Source organism: Triturus cristatus, chromosome 3_1 (genome assembly GCF_964204655.1).
Source record: "Triturus cristatus chromosome 3_1, aTriCri1.1, whole genome shotgun sequence".
Taxonomy (NCBI): domain Eukaryota; kingdom Metazoa; phylum Chordata; class Amphibia; order Caudata; family Salamandridae; genus Triturus; species Triturus cristatus.
Genome location: NC_140583.1, coordinates 969,218,925 through 969,234,636, shown reverse-complemented (window position 1 = coordinate 969,234,636; position 15,712 = coordinate 969,218,925). Strand labels below are relative to the sequence as shown.

The window sequence follows — 15,712 nt, the reverse complement described above, 5'->3', positions numbered from 1 at the left end:
CCCAACTCAATATATTTGTCTCATATCACCTAGCTTATGTGTCCCCTTGCAAAACCACCACCACCACTATGGACATTTTGGGTGGCTCCCTTGCAAAGGAGAACATAGAATAACACAGGTAGTCCCCAGAAAAGAACAACCATACAAACCCTGTTTTTGTGTCTCATACCAACCCCCTTACATAGACACTTTTAATGCCAACTGCAGATCAACTGGCCTTTGGGGTGTTCACTAGTGATGGGCAACTATAGGTAGTCTCCTAAAACAATGCCCTAGATGCTCCATACCACTGTTCCTCAAAAAAAAAACTTTCCCCTAACACCATTTCAATCCTGCCCCTCTAAAATGAGTGTTATCAGCCAGGTGGGTAGAAAATATTGGAGCCCTGCATTTGAGCCTCAAAAGAACCCAACAATGCCCTTTGGGTGTCTCGCTTCTGTTGGGCTCCATCCCATGTACTCATTCCATTTGTGTCCTTGAGGGCACTGATTCATTACCATCAGTTACATTCTGCTAGTGGCCCCAGGCATACCTGCTTCCCATGCTTGAACTAGCTTCCCCTAAGCTCTCTGTACAGTTGTGCCCATCCTCTAGCCCTTTGGTCCTGCCATGACTCCATTAGACTAGCTGCACAGATGTGCCCGATTATTCAGGCTCTCTGATGTCTCCCGCTTGACCAGCATTCCATCTGCTTCCATGATGCTCCTCCTCTCTAACTTCCTCCTTCTGCTTTCTCTCTCTAATTCCTCCTACCCACACTGGACAGTATTCTGTACTCTTTCTATGATGTTGTATTATTCCTCCCCTCTAAATCCCTTGTCCTGCCTTCCCTCTGTGATTGCACCTGCCCTGTTGCCTCTGAACTTCATCAGTCACCAGCAAGGCTCGACTCTGACTTATCTGGACACATCCACATGCACCTCTTTTCTCAGCCATCATCACAACTATTGTGCTCCTCATACCAGACCCAGGATGTGTACGCAGGTTGGCTAGTTGGAAGTAAGTAACTTAAGCACTGCACAGTGATGTTCCCTTCTGTGACTTGTCAAATTTTCCCAATATTATGTCCATTCTCCTTTATATGCCATAGAAGTCATAGGCTGTTAGATGGAGGCCTCTGCACTGCTTAATAGTATGTCTCCTGTGAAAACTAGAGACAAGGAGCTTAGCTCAGTGGCATGGCCTCTTGACTCTGGTTTTCCAAGCACCTACAGTACATGGGTTTGAATCCACCCAATGGTTTGATGTGCACCTTGCATCCCTTACATATAACTGAACAGCAAATACCATCTTTTATCAAGGTTGTTTTTACTCAGGGAAAAAACAGGAGCAATTCCATCCATTGCTTTTTGCCTCATTCCTTTGTACAGCAATGGCCCAAAAGCACAAAATGTGCCCCTCTTGAATCTCCTTCCTCTTTTACTCATGTGGATGAATCAGAGACAAGGCATTATCTTAAGTTTTTACTGCCAATAGTTTAATTCTTGGAAAAGTGATGTTACAGCAGGCATTTATGTATCTTTAATTTATCTTATTTTTATTTTACTTGGGAACTTTCAGCCTATTCTTCCGACACTAGTGCCCAGAGTCCAAAAAGCACAAATTGCGCCTCTCCTGAATCCCCTCCTCCTTTCACTCATGTAGGTGAAGTAGACAAAGCACTGCCTTCATTGTCTATATTCATTCATTCTTTGGACTGGCTATTTTATAGAGAGTACATTTTATGATGAGGTGGGAGACAACAAGACAGGAAATGTTGAATGTTGGTGCTTTCTCTTTTTGGTGTGACCAAGGGCCTCCAATGAGGGCCTGTCCGTATCAGTAAGAATGAAGGTTGAGTCTAAGTTTGCTGGAGAAATGCTGGAAATACTTAGGAACAGGTTAAAATGGCTTTATAAGGCACAATAAGATGCTAGACAAGCATCCCAAGTTGTACAGTGTATTTAAATGTGGCAGACTGGGGCTAGATAGATTTATGCTCAATTTTGATACTTGTGACCACAACATAAAGAGCAGCTGTACTACGCTGAGCTAGATAGAACCTGTGGCAAGTTATGGGGAACTGCACAGGCGTGGTCTGGGCTGGCATGGACGTCGATTCTCTAAAATGCCAGAGATAGCAGAAGTGACATCATACACCCTTTGACCTTATTGACATCAAAGGATGCCCACAGGAATTGATCTTAACTTGGATGACATCATAATAATTAACTTCACTGAATTTACATTATGAATGTGTCATTAATATAAAAATACACTACAAGTGTCTATTGTTATTCCCCGTATGTTAGGTTGTCGACATAACCTTTTGAAATGGTGGGGTGTATTTAATACAATACTTACCCTATATTGTACTTAGCAAAGCGAATGAAGTAGAGTTCTTTTGAATGAGTTCGGGGTGAGGGGTTCTCCACAAGATTGGTCAAATAGAGCATATTAAAACACATTTTTCACATCAATCTACTAAAAGCTGTGAGCTATGAAAGGGCACTTGTTAAATACATAAGTTCTTTTGTGATGTGCCTAGCCAATGAAACCTGATGTACCATGGGAGTTGACCTTCTTTTTTTCAAAATTTGCTATGGGTTTCCTGATATGCCAAAAATAACCTCTGTTGTGCCAAGGCCAGCATGCTTTCATGAGTGATCCCTATGAGCCATGGGCTCCCCTTATGCAAACAGTTACATATAATGCCAGTCCCAGGATTCCCAAACCTTTTAATAGTGAGGGCTCATTGTGATCTATGAAAAACGTTCTGAGCTGATTCCTAACATATGGATTAGATTATACCACAAAAAAGATTAAGTCAATTAAATACTGCCCCTAGTGCATCCAGTCCTGAAGCAGTAAGCACACCATTAATGGAAGAAGAGCTGAAATTGTGGAGGTGTGTGGTCCACAAGAGCCAGTGTTGTCCCTTTACTCTTCTTTGTGAATCATCTATGAGGTGTTTAGTGGGTTTGTGGTCTCTCAGTCATGCAATACACAGGACAGCACTATTTCATTATGGGAGCTAGAACATTAAAGACTTTCATTTTCTTGCCTGATTGACCTAAAATCTATTGTTGATGTCCAGAAAATGGTCCTTTGCAGTAAGATATACAAAACTCGGAAAGTAGACAGAAAAATGCCTTTAAATACTAAGCAACAAGAGGAACACGCCAAGTGACACCTTATGTAAACAACAGCCTACTCTGAATTCACCATTATGACCTATGGAAAACCTATATTCAAACCAACAATGGGGGGAGTGGAGAGACGCAAGGTATATGGGCTTGGTCCACTTACAATTGCTTCCATGGACTACACCAAAAAGAGAGATAACTGATACTGCTAATTAATCTAGCCTCCATCCAAAGAAGATGGTGGGAGTAATGACCCCTTTGTTAAAAAGGACCCTCCCTCACCAGATACACTAGTAGCATGCTTTAAAATGGAGAGCTTAGAGAACACACTTAGATTTTTAGCGGCTGTGCACTCCTGATGAAAGTGTGACAATAGGGTCCGCTCATCTCTACGACTCTGAAGGTTTAAAGTTACCACAAGAAAATACCACAAAGAGCAACTTCCCTACTAATGGTTTGTAAGGCAGCATAGCCTATAGCTTGAAAAATGTTCACTGATGAATGAATTGACTGCACAATTTGTGCTTGGACAGTAAGGCATAGCAATTAGGGATCTATACTTCTGGTCCAGAAGGAAGCTACTCAACCTTTTTGGGTAATTTATCATAACTGAAACATGTACCACCTTTGATATAAGAATTACATCCAAACTCCATTGACATCATCTTGTGTTTATAAACTTGCCAAGGGTTCCCTAAATGAAATGTTGCTCAAAATATAGGATACCTGCAGGCAATTATAACATAGAACCCACACAATTTCCAACCCTGGGCTACGCTACAAACACAGCATACAGCAGACCCAGGTTCACTAGGTATCATGGGCGAGGACAAAATATACCACTGGTGTGACTAGTGAGGGAGGGTCCTTCTAACAAAGAGGAAACCCCTCTCAGTAAATCTTTGCAGGTAGGTCAGATTAATTAGCAATCTGAGTTCTCTCTCTTTTGGTGTTATCTTTGAAAAGCCCAGAAAGCTCATGTGGCAAGCCTCCAAAATAAAATAAGAAAACACATTAAGAATCTAAAAATAGGGATTTGATTACATGTAAAATGTGTTCCACATTGGAAATTGAACATTCAAACCTTACAATATTTTTGCGGTACAATATATAGTAATGGGATAAATACCAAAGATGAAAAAATAAGAAGAAATAAGTAAAAAGAAATGTCTCCACAACCACAGTTCGGTGAGCCAGAGGAAAAGAGGAACTGCCCAAAGAATAAGCAGAAAAGTACTAGGTAGGTACTCGCTTTAAATGAGCAATCATTACTCGTCTCTAGGCACCATTATTCATCAACGTGTAGATTGTGTTGAAGAGAGAGCAGGACATCTTGTTGCTCCTTTACTATCCTCTATAGAAAGTGCATCAGAACTTTGTCACATTTGTTCTTGAAGCAGGAGGTCCATCCACATTCCCCTGTTGCTGCACTGCCTTATGGTTCTCATGCACACTGATGTAGAGACCAGAGAAAGAACACTGACACCTCCCCATTAAGGAGCTCAGCAGTCCATGGGGAGAGTGGGATCTAGGGAGGGTGGGAGATGACAATGGGAGAGACCTCCAGACTGGGCTTAGCTTCCATCTCAGCCCATTCCAGAATAGTCAATTTAGCCCCAAGTCTACATTGGCTATTGCCAAGTCTTTAGTTCCTCAGACTCCCTCACCAGGGCTAAAACAAGCAGAGGAACAAAAAATGGACTTTGTAGCAAACTGTACCATAAGTACCATGCATTATGTTAAAATCTGTTAACATCATGTAGCTTCCCAAATGAGAAGTGCTTCGATCGTTTCCAAGACAACGAGTTATCCATAGTAGAATTTTATGATTTTACAAATATTAAAAGGTTGTAAGTGAAGCGCACTTTTAGTGGTCTTGTTAGCATCTTGTTGCCATTTTGTCATGCATTTCGAGTATTTAAAAGTTATGTCAGTGCTCTGCAGCAAACGAGAATTCAACTAAATATATTTTGTATATCAATTGAACTGGCCCTCAAAGCACACAAGAATTCAAGCGTCTAGAAGTAAAAGCAGATGCTAAGGATAAGAATAGGCCTCTGGATCAACTGAGAGAGCAGGATGTGACGATATTATAAACATTGATTCATTGAGGTGATGTAATTTCAAAGCAGATACAAAACTTTAGAAGAGGCAAAAAGTAAGAGTCAAGAGGGAAGTGGGCTAAAGAGAAATAATTAAGAGACGCTTTAAGAAACCCTTTTCTCTTAAAGTTTGAGTCCCACAAGAAGACATTGTGGAAGCAGGAACTCAGCTTCTACATCACGGGAGCACATATCTTTGGGCCTCCTACTAATACAGCCGGTGGCATATTGACAATAAGAGATTGAAAGAGTAATCACGTGAGCATCCCATCAAGCACCAGCTTCTGGGAAATCTGGGAGGCTCAGTCCCAGCAGTTCTAATATTGATCTATTGATGATTGTCTTTTCGAATACTTTCCCGCAGGTTCAATTATATTTGAACAGATTACAGAAATTGTATCTACTGACAGAAATCCTTTAACTGTGAGCATTTCATACTATGGATCCCTCTCTGGTGCAAATGAATTGCACACTGGAGGTAGAGGGGTGCAAAACAAGTAAAAACAATGTGATAGGTCCTCTTCATCTATACATGCATGTTCTGTAGCAACTACTTCCCTCTACCCATCAGGTCTACCCCAAACGTGCTTCAATTTAGGAAAGAGTTGCAGATGCACCTCTTTAAGGAACACTGCATTACAATGTAATAACCGTCCACATTCCACTTCCAGAACCTAGCCGTGTCCCCAATGTGTTGACTGTGTTTTTGCCTTTGACACTTTACAGGACTCTGCTGCTCTTTCACTTGTTTTGCGTTCTACAAATACCACATACACAGATACACGGTCTCCTACAGTTTTTGGGTTAAACGGCAGTGTTAGGGGTTACATGTAGGTGAATAAATATACATAGTGTCATTTACAAAAATGCTGACCTGATAAGTGCAATTGGATATGATGTTAGGGTCATGAAAGTAACCCAACGCGAATGACACTAGAAGAGACATTGCTCTTAACGATGTTGGTATGATAGCATGGGATGGAACGCAAAAAAAGACATTGGACTAGATTTACTAAGGGCTTGTGTTCCCTTGCATCACCCTAGGTGATGCAAGGCAACCCAATACCTTAACTAGGACTTACTAAGCTACACAAAGCCACCTTGCATGACTCTGCATGGTTTAGTTAATCCAAGGTAACTCAAGGCTTACCTTGCGGCAGGGTGGCGTTCCATAGATAGAATACAGCCATCCACACGCATCCACCCATGGATTTAGGTGCAATCCCAGATTTACAGAGAGTTGTAAACCTGGGAATGGGTAGAAAGTTAAAGCGCACACAGGATGGAGGGTTTTTGTTTGGTTTTATTGAGATTCGTACAGACCCATGACCGGGAGCGTCTGACGCCCACAAGTCTCTCCTGCAACTGACTAGTGTTGCTGAGAGACTTGCAGGTGCTGTTCCACCTCCAGAGCATGAAACACAAGTTAAATGTAAATTGCATTGAAACCAAACAGAGTTGGCCCCGAGAGCCCAACGCCAACAGGCCTCACGGTCCTTAGAGGCTACATACCTCATACTACAACATTTCCTCTCTCAACAAATGTAAGGAAAATGAAAAACTAATAATATAAAGAGTAATCTTGCTGTTATACTACATTCTCTCTAAACCTGCAAAGCAATCTCCTAAAAGTAATATGGTTATTCTAATACATAGTCTTTAAACCAGTAAGGCAATCTCCTAGGGCAATCATTACCCCTGTTTTCCGATACCTCACTAGCGAGTGCCCCAGGAACCGAAGAGTACTCTGTCAAAATTGTTTCGCCTATAGGAATGGTCGTTCCCTTGACTGAAAGGGAGATCTTAAAATCTTGCAGCCAATTATACCATTCACACTTGTGGACCTGTAAGGTGCACTAAACTCCTTGTGTTCCCCCAGCCCTTTTTTCCCAAAAATGCTGAACCTTTACTCACCAGTATGGCAAACACAGGTGACGAGAACTTAGATGTCGCTTTCATCACTCTTTTTGGGTTTTTGATTAAAGCCCAATCTCCTACTTTCAAAGGTTCCTTATCAAAATGCTTTCTGGTATCAAAGTGATCTTTCATGGCCTTTTGTTTTAGATCAATTCGCCACCTGAAAATATCCAAATATTCGAGTTCTTGACCATACCAAACAGCCAATTATGACACAAATTAGTGTGCACCTTCTTACCTCTAAGTAATGTGAAAGGTGCCCCCCGGTGGTGCTGTGAGGAGTAACATTATAGGACCACATTTAGTTTTGTACAAATTCTTGAACATCGAAACCTGAGGACACTGCGGCCTCCTTGACTATCCTGTTCCCCCTCTCAACTAGGCTGATGGAGGAAGGAGAATAGAGGGCCACTTTAAGATGTTGAATATCATTATGCTCAAGAAATATACACATTTGTTGTGACAAAAAATGAGTACCATTGTCAGTGACAATTATTTTGGGTGGCCCCTCTATCTTAAATATGTGCTCTAGAAATTTAGGGCATTGTCAGTTGTGGGACCATCACAAAACCAATAAAACATCAATTTTGATTAGTAATCTACCATTAAAATCTGTACTCAATGAGCAAGATCTCATAGGAACCAGAGAAGTCAAGACCAACCTTGTTGCAGGAACCTTGGGCAAGTGGCACCGGATGAATTGGTGTTTTTAGGGCTTTCCAATGATTGTCAGATAGCAAGCATTCTGCACAACCCTCAATGATGGTTCTAACTTGAGATTCAAGAGAGGGCCACCAGTAGTATTGTTCAAGGCATTGACAGCTCTGGGTAAACCCCTAAGTGATGTTGATTAGCTGTCTGGATAGTTTCCTTGCGCAAACTCTCTGGAGGGACATAATGGTCATGATGCATCACCATTTCATCAACTACTGAGAGTTCAGTAGCCACAAATGCAAAACCTTTTATTTCCCCAGAGAGAGTTCAACTCTCTGGTCAGCCCTTAGTTATGAACTCTTTGACTTGAATGAGATTGCTGTCTTTGGAATATGCCTCCTGGTCAATTCCATTCAGAAATAGGAGCACACTTCAAAACTGCATCCAAAGCTGCCACAACACATTCCGTATCCTCCACTGCGTTCTGCTTACCATCAAGAGACATTCGCAACAAGCAATCAGCTCTAAAGTTCTGCCTTCCTGGTAAATGTTTGATGACAATTTGATACTCCTGTACTGTGGACAACAAATGCACTAACCTAGCGGATGCCTTGTTTGTTCCACCACCCCTAAGGACATGCATAAGTGGCTAGTGGTTGGTATACACTTCAAACTCACATCCCCAAATATGAGATCTGAATTTGTGTATTGCCCAGACAAATGCGAGCGTTTCACGCTCGATGGTGCTGTGTAGCCTCCCAGCAGATTGCAGTGCCTTAGAAGCAAAGGCGATGGTATTCTCCTTACCACTAACTGTAGGAAACCGGCTCTGTACATAATATACCAAAGTAAGGTATAGTGTGCACAGAGTCCAGTGGAACCCCAAAGGTAGGCAGAGGTAAAAGTAGATAATACCTTACTCTCTATTTGTGGCACTGTGGGCGAGCATTAAGGCTTTATCAGAGGGTAGTGTTGAGCATTTATTGTACAAACTCAGGCAAGAAATGATGTCACATACTCAAAGACTGAACTCAGACCAATTTGTTTGTATAAAAATATTATCTAGTTATTTTATTTCTAGAACCAAGCCAGCCCTGGGCTGGTATGTGAAAGAATACTTTGCAATACTTATGAAATAAATTACAGTTGAATGCAGGTTCAAATGCAGTTGGTTGATTTAAAGGTAAGTCAATAATCAAAATTACATTTCAGTTACTTTGTAGGTTACAGTATATGTTACTTCATGGATTACTTGGATTACTTTTTGAGTAACTTTTGCTAACCAGTGTGATATCTCTAGATATCACACTGTGACATTTCCTAGACAAAAGATAAGTAATTAACTTGTTGTATATTTGCAGTTTTTCAAGGTTTCATACAAACCAACTCCACACAGAAGAAAAGCAGTCAATGCAATCCTATGGGAAGAAATGAAGGTATTGGTTTAATGGTAAGTACTTTGTTTTGGAGGTTAGTTTTCTGGGGTTAGAACAAGGGTTCCCCCAGGGTCAAGGATGCACTCTGAAAGCACCCTCAGCTGCACTAGGGCGGCCCGGTATAGAGTGCTGAGGCCCAATGTTAACCAATGGGGGATATGGTGCCTCCGGTTGGTGGTTGCTCATGAGCAGGCCACAAGGTTGTGAGAGCAAAGCTCCTGGTGTTAAACTCAGGGTAAAAGGGGATCCGAGAAAGCACACAAGGTGCACTCACAGCGGCACAGCGATGGCCAGGTGTAGGGTGCCTTTTTGCTGTCTGGTACCCCATTGTTTTCAATGGGAGTAGCCATTTTTGGATTTTGGCTGCAGGGTCGGTCCAGGAAGACATCTGTGAGGAACCAACAGCTGGGCAGGTAAGTTGGAGGGTACCTTAGGTTCTCTTCTCCAGGGTGTAAGGCGGTGGGATGCAGGGATGCCTTTTGAGGTTGGATTTCACCTTACCTGGCCACTTGCGTTTGGTAAGGGTCTCTGTGCGGAGGCTGCAGGCGACATCGGGGAGTGCGGGAGGGGTCAACCCATGGTGTACTCGAACTCTGGAGAACTAGGGGACCTTGCTGGGGCTGGTGGGCCACCCAGGTTCATGCCATAGGCGTGGGGTGCAGTGGTGGTTCTAGGCGTCTGTTTTCTTTGTCCTCCGCAGGCGCAGAGTCTGTCGTGGGAGTTTCTTTTGAACAGAGCTGCTGTTCAAAGGAGATCCAGTCTGTGTTGAAGGCAGTCAGTCTTTCCAGGGGTTCTGGAGGTCGCTGGCTGTAGGACAAGGAGACTTTTGGTGCAGGATCTTTGGAAACTGCAGACGGACTGGTAGGGCTGGGGCAAAGTCAGTTCTTCTCTGCAGTCTCCTGTGCTGGGCGTCTTCTTTCGCCCTTCTTCTTCTAAGGTTGCAGGGAGCTGTCTTCTTGTTTCGGGGCTGCCCACTAAATACTGTACTTAGGGGGCGTTTTATGGGTCTCGGGGTCAGTAGCCAATGGGCTACTGACCTCGGGGTAACTACACCCATGGAGCGCTCATCCCACCTGGGGTAGTGAACACAATCCCTAAGCCTGATTGGAGAGTGCCTGTCATCTGCATTATGACAGGCACTGAAGAATGGTCTTCTCTTTGCCTGCCCCACCTGAGGGGTGGAGTTGGCATAAGTGGGCACACCTTCTGGGTTGTGCTAATTCTTCCCTCCTATATTCCTACCAAAAAGGAGGTGAGACAGAAAGGAGGCCTGCTCCTGATAGCAGGAGAGGCTGGGGGTCGCATTACAAAGGCAGAAAGGCGATTGAAGCTCCCCTGTCACAGATGGCACTTCTTCACCTGGGGGAGCTGTGACCACCCCTACCCAGGAAACGCTTTGTTTCTGGGATCAGGGAGTGAAGGCTCCCACCCGAGGGGTCCAGAAAGAAACATGTCTTGTGGTGGCAGGCTAGTGTTTACCAGTCAGGGAACCCACCAGAGGCTGGTCATTTTTCAGGGGGCATCTCTAAGACGCCCTCTGAGTGTATGGTATAATAAATCCCACACTGGCATCAGTGTGGGTTTATTATGCTGAGATGTTTGCTACCAAACTTCCCAGAATTCAGTAAAGGCATTTTGGTACTGTGGAGTTCGTAATGACAAACTCCCAGACCATATATTATTTATGGCTCTAGTGCACTTACAATGTCTAAGAATGGACTTAGACACTGTAGGGGTACAGTGCTCATCACCTGTAACCTCACCAGAACATGCAGTCTGCAATGGCAGTGTGTGTGTGTTAAGGTGCGGGACCTCTGAGGGTGGCACAATATGTTCTGCAGCCCTTAGAGTCCTTCCCTGGTCACAGTGCCCTTGGTACCCATGGTACCTTTTACAAGGGACTTACATGTGGCCAAAGAGGTGCCAATTGGGGTACAAAGGTGCAGTTTTGAGAAAGAACACAGGCTCTGGGAACCTGATTGGCAGGGACCCATGGCACATCAAGTCAAAGTGAAACAGAAATCTGGCAAAATGTGTGGGGGGGTTACTGCAACAGAAATCCAGCTTCCTACAAAAGCCCCCCCAGCCCAAAGGCCATGAGTTTTAGCCAAACCTGGAAGAGTTTTCCTAGTCTTTCAGGTGAGGAAGAGTAGAGGAAATGGTTTGAAAGTTGCAGGGCCTACTCTGCCATACATCTTTCTGCCCAGGTTAGTCCCTTTGGGGAGCTGGCCTACCTCAACAGTTTCAGGACCTAATTACCAATGCTCCTTTCCTAGCTCTTTAGTGTCTTTATCCCATCTTTTTACTTTGGGTTCAGAGGTGCCTACCTCTCCAAATTCTAATTTAGCTAAGGCAAATCCCAGCTTACACACAGAGATTACCCACAGCTTGAGTAACCCAACCATGACCCATAGGGTCAGGGGGTCTAACTTGCTATGTGGCAGGGGCTAAGTCGCCATGCTAAGGACCATGCTGCAATGAAGGTTAACACCCAGCAGAGTCTACTGATAGCTGTCAGTGCCCAGAACCACACCTTTAGCTCTTTACTCGTAGGTGAAGTGGCTAGCTTACAGGATTCTTTGGGTTCTGGTGGCCTATCTGCAGTTTTATAGTAGGGGGCTACTACACTTTGCAGTGAACACCCTTTCTCCACCCTGTGTTTTGTCAGCTGAGGAGCCACCAACTCAGGCTGGACAGTTGCCTGATTAGTCAGATCTTTTTGTGGGCTAGGGAGGACTTCACCAGTGGCAATTTTGTAGTTCTCCCTTATTGGGATAGAATCTCCCTGGCCCACTGGAACAGTGGCTAACATCTGTCCACTTTTTCTACATTGTCTTCTTTTTCTATTGGGTCTTATCTGCACTAACTGCAGGTCTGGCACTGGACCAGTACCTCTCTTTGGCTCAGACAAACCTCTGGGTGGTCATTCCCAAGGAGACAATCAAGGGGTAGTTCTTTATTGACTACCACCTTTCTCCAACTAAGGTACCCAGCATTTCTAGGGGCACTACAGCCACAGGCCTAACGGTGACCTCCCCTGGGATAGCCCTTACTCTTTTTGTTTCCCCTGGGACATACTGGTTTGAGAGTACCAACCTGTCATGCACCATAGTGTGACTGGCACAGGTATCTCTCAGGGCAGTGGCTGGGATTCCATTCAGCAGTAGGTGGTGGAAGTGTCTACTCCCCTCTGTAATCTCTAACTCACTTTTTGTGCTCATTTTCTAGTTGAAGGCTAGGAGGACTTCCTCATCTGAAGAGCCACCATCCAAAGCTACACTGGCAACCCCTGAATCTAATTCTATACTCCTCGGTAGTGAGTCCAAATCCCTCAATCAGGTTGCCCTTCATGAGTTCATAGGACTCTGCTTCTGCCCCACTAAGGGTCAGAAGTCTGTCTCTGCCCTTACCAGAGAACAGTTCCCAAAGGAGTACACCCCCCTCAGTGAGTTTCCTTCACTTTTCTGGCTTCATAAGCCGTTTCAAAGGCTGAGAACCACTTGGTGATATCATCTTTGGGATTTTGGGATCATAAGATTGTTCTCTGACGCTATTTATTGAGTCGCTGCCACCATTGATGGGTGCTAGGCTCATCTCTGCTCTCTCGCTTTTTCTAGAACCCGGAGTCTAGTCTCAAAGTCTAATCTTTTGGCTAATCTCACTAAAAGGTTGGTCTATTTATTGGGGCCGTCCTCAATGGTCTCAGAAGCCCCTGACCCACCGGTGTGGGATCTAGGTACTGAGAGTTGTATTCTTGGAGTGAGGGACACTGAGGCCCTTCTATCCCTAAGAAGCGGGGGGGTTTGGAAGGTATCCTCATCCCCTCAATCTTTCCCTTCTGAGAGGTCTTCATAATTCTCAGAAGGATGGTCCTTTGCATACCCTGCCAACAGCTCCTGGAGCTTTTGTTTGGAGGGATGGGACCCCATGTTGATATGCTTAAGTTTACATAGAGAGCTTAACTCCCTGAATTTTAAGTGGAGATAAGGAGTGAGGTTTAGCTCCCCAACTCTATCCTCTGTGTCATTAGTTATAATTTCACTAACAGCTGGGGTCTTGTTAAGAGACACTCTACAACAAAGTTTCTAACCCTCTTACCCCTAACTACAGTGAGCTTTTCTTTTCTAAAATTCTAAAGGGACTTAACTAAGGCCATAGCAAGACTTTTAACAATTTGGAAAAATCTATCAATTCAAAATATTCAGAATTCTAAAGACAATGTAAGAGTTCTGTTGTGTGATCAGGTGTTGACCAAGACAGTCCAACAAATGCAAACTTGTAGATCCCACCGCTGATCCATCAATGTAGGAAGCTGACTCTGTATAGACTATACCAAAGTAAGGTATAGTGTGCACAGATTTCAGTGGAACCCCAAAGGTAGGTAGATGTAAAAGTAGATAATACCTTACTCTCTATTTGTGGTAGTGAGGGCGAGCAGTAAGACTTTATCACATGGTAGTGTTAAGCATTTACGGGACAAACTCAGACAAGAAATGATGTCACACACTGAAAGACTGAACTCAGACCAATTTATTTGTATAAAGATATTATTTAGTTATTTTATTTCTGGAACCAAGCCAAGCCTGGTGCAGGTAAGTGAAAGAATACTTTGCAATACTTATGCTATAAATTACAGTTGAATGCAGGTTCAAATGCAGTTGGTTGATTTACAGGTAAGCTTTGTCAAAAGAGGACACGCCCTGGGCGTGTCCTCTTTTGACAAAGCTTATCTAATTCCAGGGGATACGGACACAACCCCCCCTTGTTGTCCCTAGCTCTCCCTTTGTTCTTGATGATTTACAGGTAAGTCAATAATCACAATTACTTTTCAGTTACTTTGTAGACTACAGTACGCTACTTATTGGATTACTTTTTAAGATACTTTTGCTAATCAGTGTGATATCTCTAGATATCACACTGTGACATTTCCTAGACAAAAGGTAAGTAATTAACTTGTTGTATATTTGCAGTTTTCAACGTTTCATACAAACCAACTCCACACTTAGAAGAATTTCCAAAGAAAAGCAGTCAATGCAATCCCATGGGAAGAAATGAAGTTATCGGTTTAATGGTAAGTACTTTGTTTTGGGAGTTGGTTTTACCCGGGTTAGAGCAAGGGTTCTTCCAGGATCAAGGATGCACTCTAAAACCACCATCAGCGGCACTAGGGTGGCTTAGTGCAGAGTGCTGAAGCCCAATGTTATCCAATGGGAGAGAGGGGGCCTTTGGTTGGTGGCTGCTTACAAGCCGACCATAAGGTTGTGGGAGCAAAGTTTCTGGTGTTAATCTCAGGGCAAAGAGTGATCCGAGTTTGCACACAAGGTGCACCCACAGCAGCACAGCTGTGACTAGGTGCAGGGAGCTGTTTTTGCATCAGGTGCTCTGTTGTTTTCAATAGGAGTTGCTGGGTTTGGATTGTGGCTGCAGGCTCAGTCCAGGAAGACTTTCCGGAGGAACCAACAGCTCGGCAGGTAAGTTGGAGGGCTCGAGGATGCAGGTGCACCTCGGGTTCTCTTCTCCAGAGCGCAGTGTGGCGGGATGCAGGGGTGTCTTATGAGGTTGGATTTCACCTTACGGGGCCACTCCCGGTTGAGGGGAGGACTCAGTGAAGTGGCTGCAGGGGACATCGGGGAGTCCTTAAGGGGTCAACCCACAGTGGACTCACCCTCGGTAGTGCTGGTGGACCTCGCTGGAACCAGTGTGCCACCCGGATTCCGGCCATAGGCGTTGGGTGCAGTGGTGGTTCCAGGCATCAGGTTTCTTTGTCCCCAGCAGCCTCAGAGTCTGTCTTGAGAGTTTCTTTTGAACAGAGCTGCTGTTTACAGGAGATACAGTCTTTGTTGAAGGTAGTCAGTCCTCCCAGGGGTTCTGGAGGTTGCTGGCTGCAGGACAAGGCGATTTTCGGTGCAGGATCTCTGGAAACAGCGGACAGGCTGGTAGGGCTAGGGCCAAGTCAGTTCTTCTCTGCAGTCTCCTATGCTGGGCGTCTTCTTTCCTCCTTCTTAGCTTGTGGGACTCTATCTTCTTGGTTCAGGGTTGACCCTAAATATGGTTTTTAGGGGGCATTTTAGGTATCTCGAGGTCAGTAGCTAATGGGCTCCTGACCTTAGGGTGACTACACCCGTGAAGTGCTCACCCCATGTGGGGGAGTGGGCACTATCCCTAATCCTGATTGGAGAGTGCCTGCCAGCTAGGCACAGAAGAGTGGGCTTCACTTCACTTCCCCCACCTGAGTGGTGGGGTTGGCAGATTTGGGCACACCTTCTGGGCTGTGCTAATTTTTCCTGTCGAAAAGGAGGAGCGACTGGAAGGGGGCCTGCTCCTGTTAGCAGGAGAGGCTGGGGTCGCATTACAAAGGCAACAAGGCCTTTGAAGCTCTCCTACCAAGGATAGCTCTTCCTGACCAGGGGGAGGTGTGACCACCTCAGTCCAGTAAAGGCCTAGTTTCTGGGCTCAGGGAGGGAAGGCTCCCACCCCA

The 15,712-nt window shown here is 44.5% G+C and overlaps 1 protein-coding gene across 5 annotated transcripts in view; it reads left to right on the top strand.

Moving 5' to 3' along the window:
* Positions 1-15,712, top strand: part of LOC146861334 (uncharacterized) — an 81,015-nt gene that overhangs the window by 19,831 nt on the left and 45,472 nt on the right. Inside the window, exon 1 of one of the 5 annotated variants that reach the window (XM_085646424.1) lies at positions 9,205-9,248. The exons of the other annotated variants lie outside the window; for them this stretch is intronic. Within the exon in view, the coding sequence (XP_085502550.1) occupies positions 9,219-9,248 (30 nt within the window). The 5' untranslated portion in view covers positions 9,205-9,218. Of the gene's footprint in view, positions 1-9,204; positions 9,249-15,712 lie in introns of those variants that run through there. 5 annotated transcript variants of the gene reach the window in all.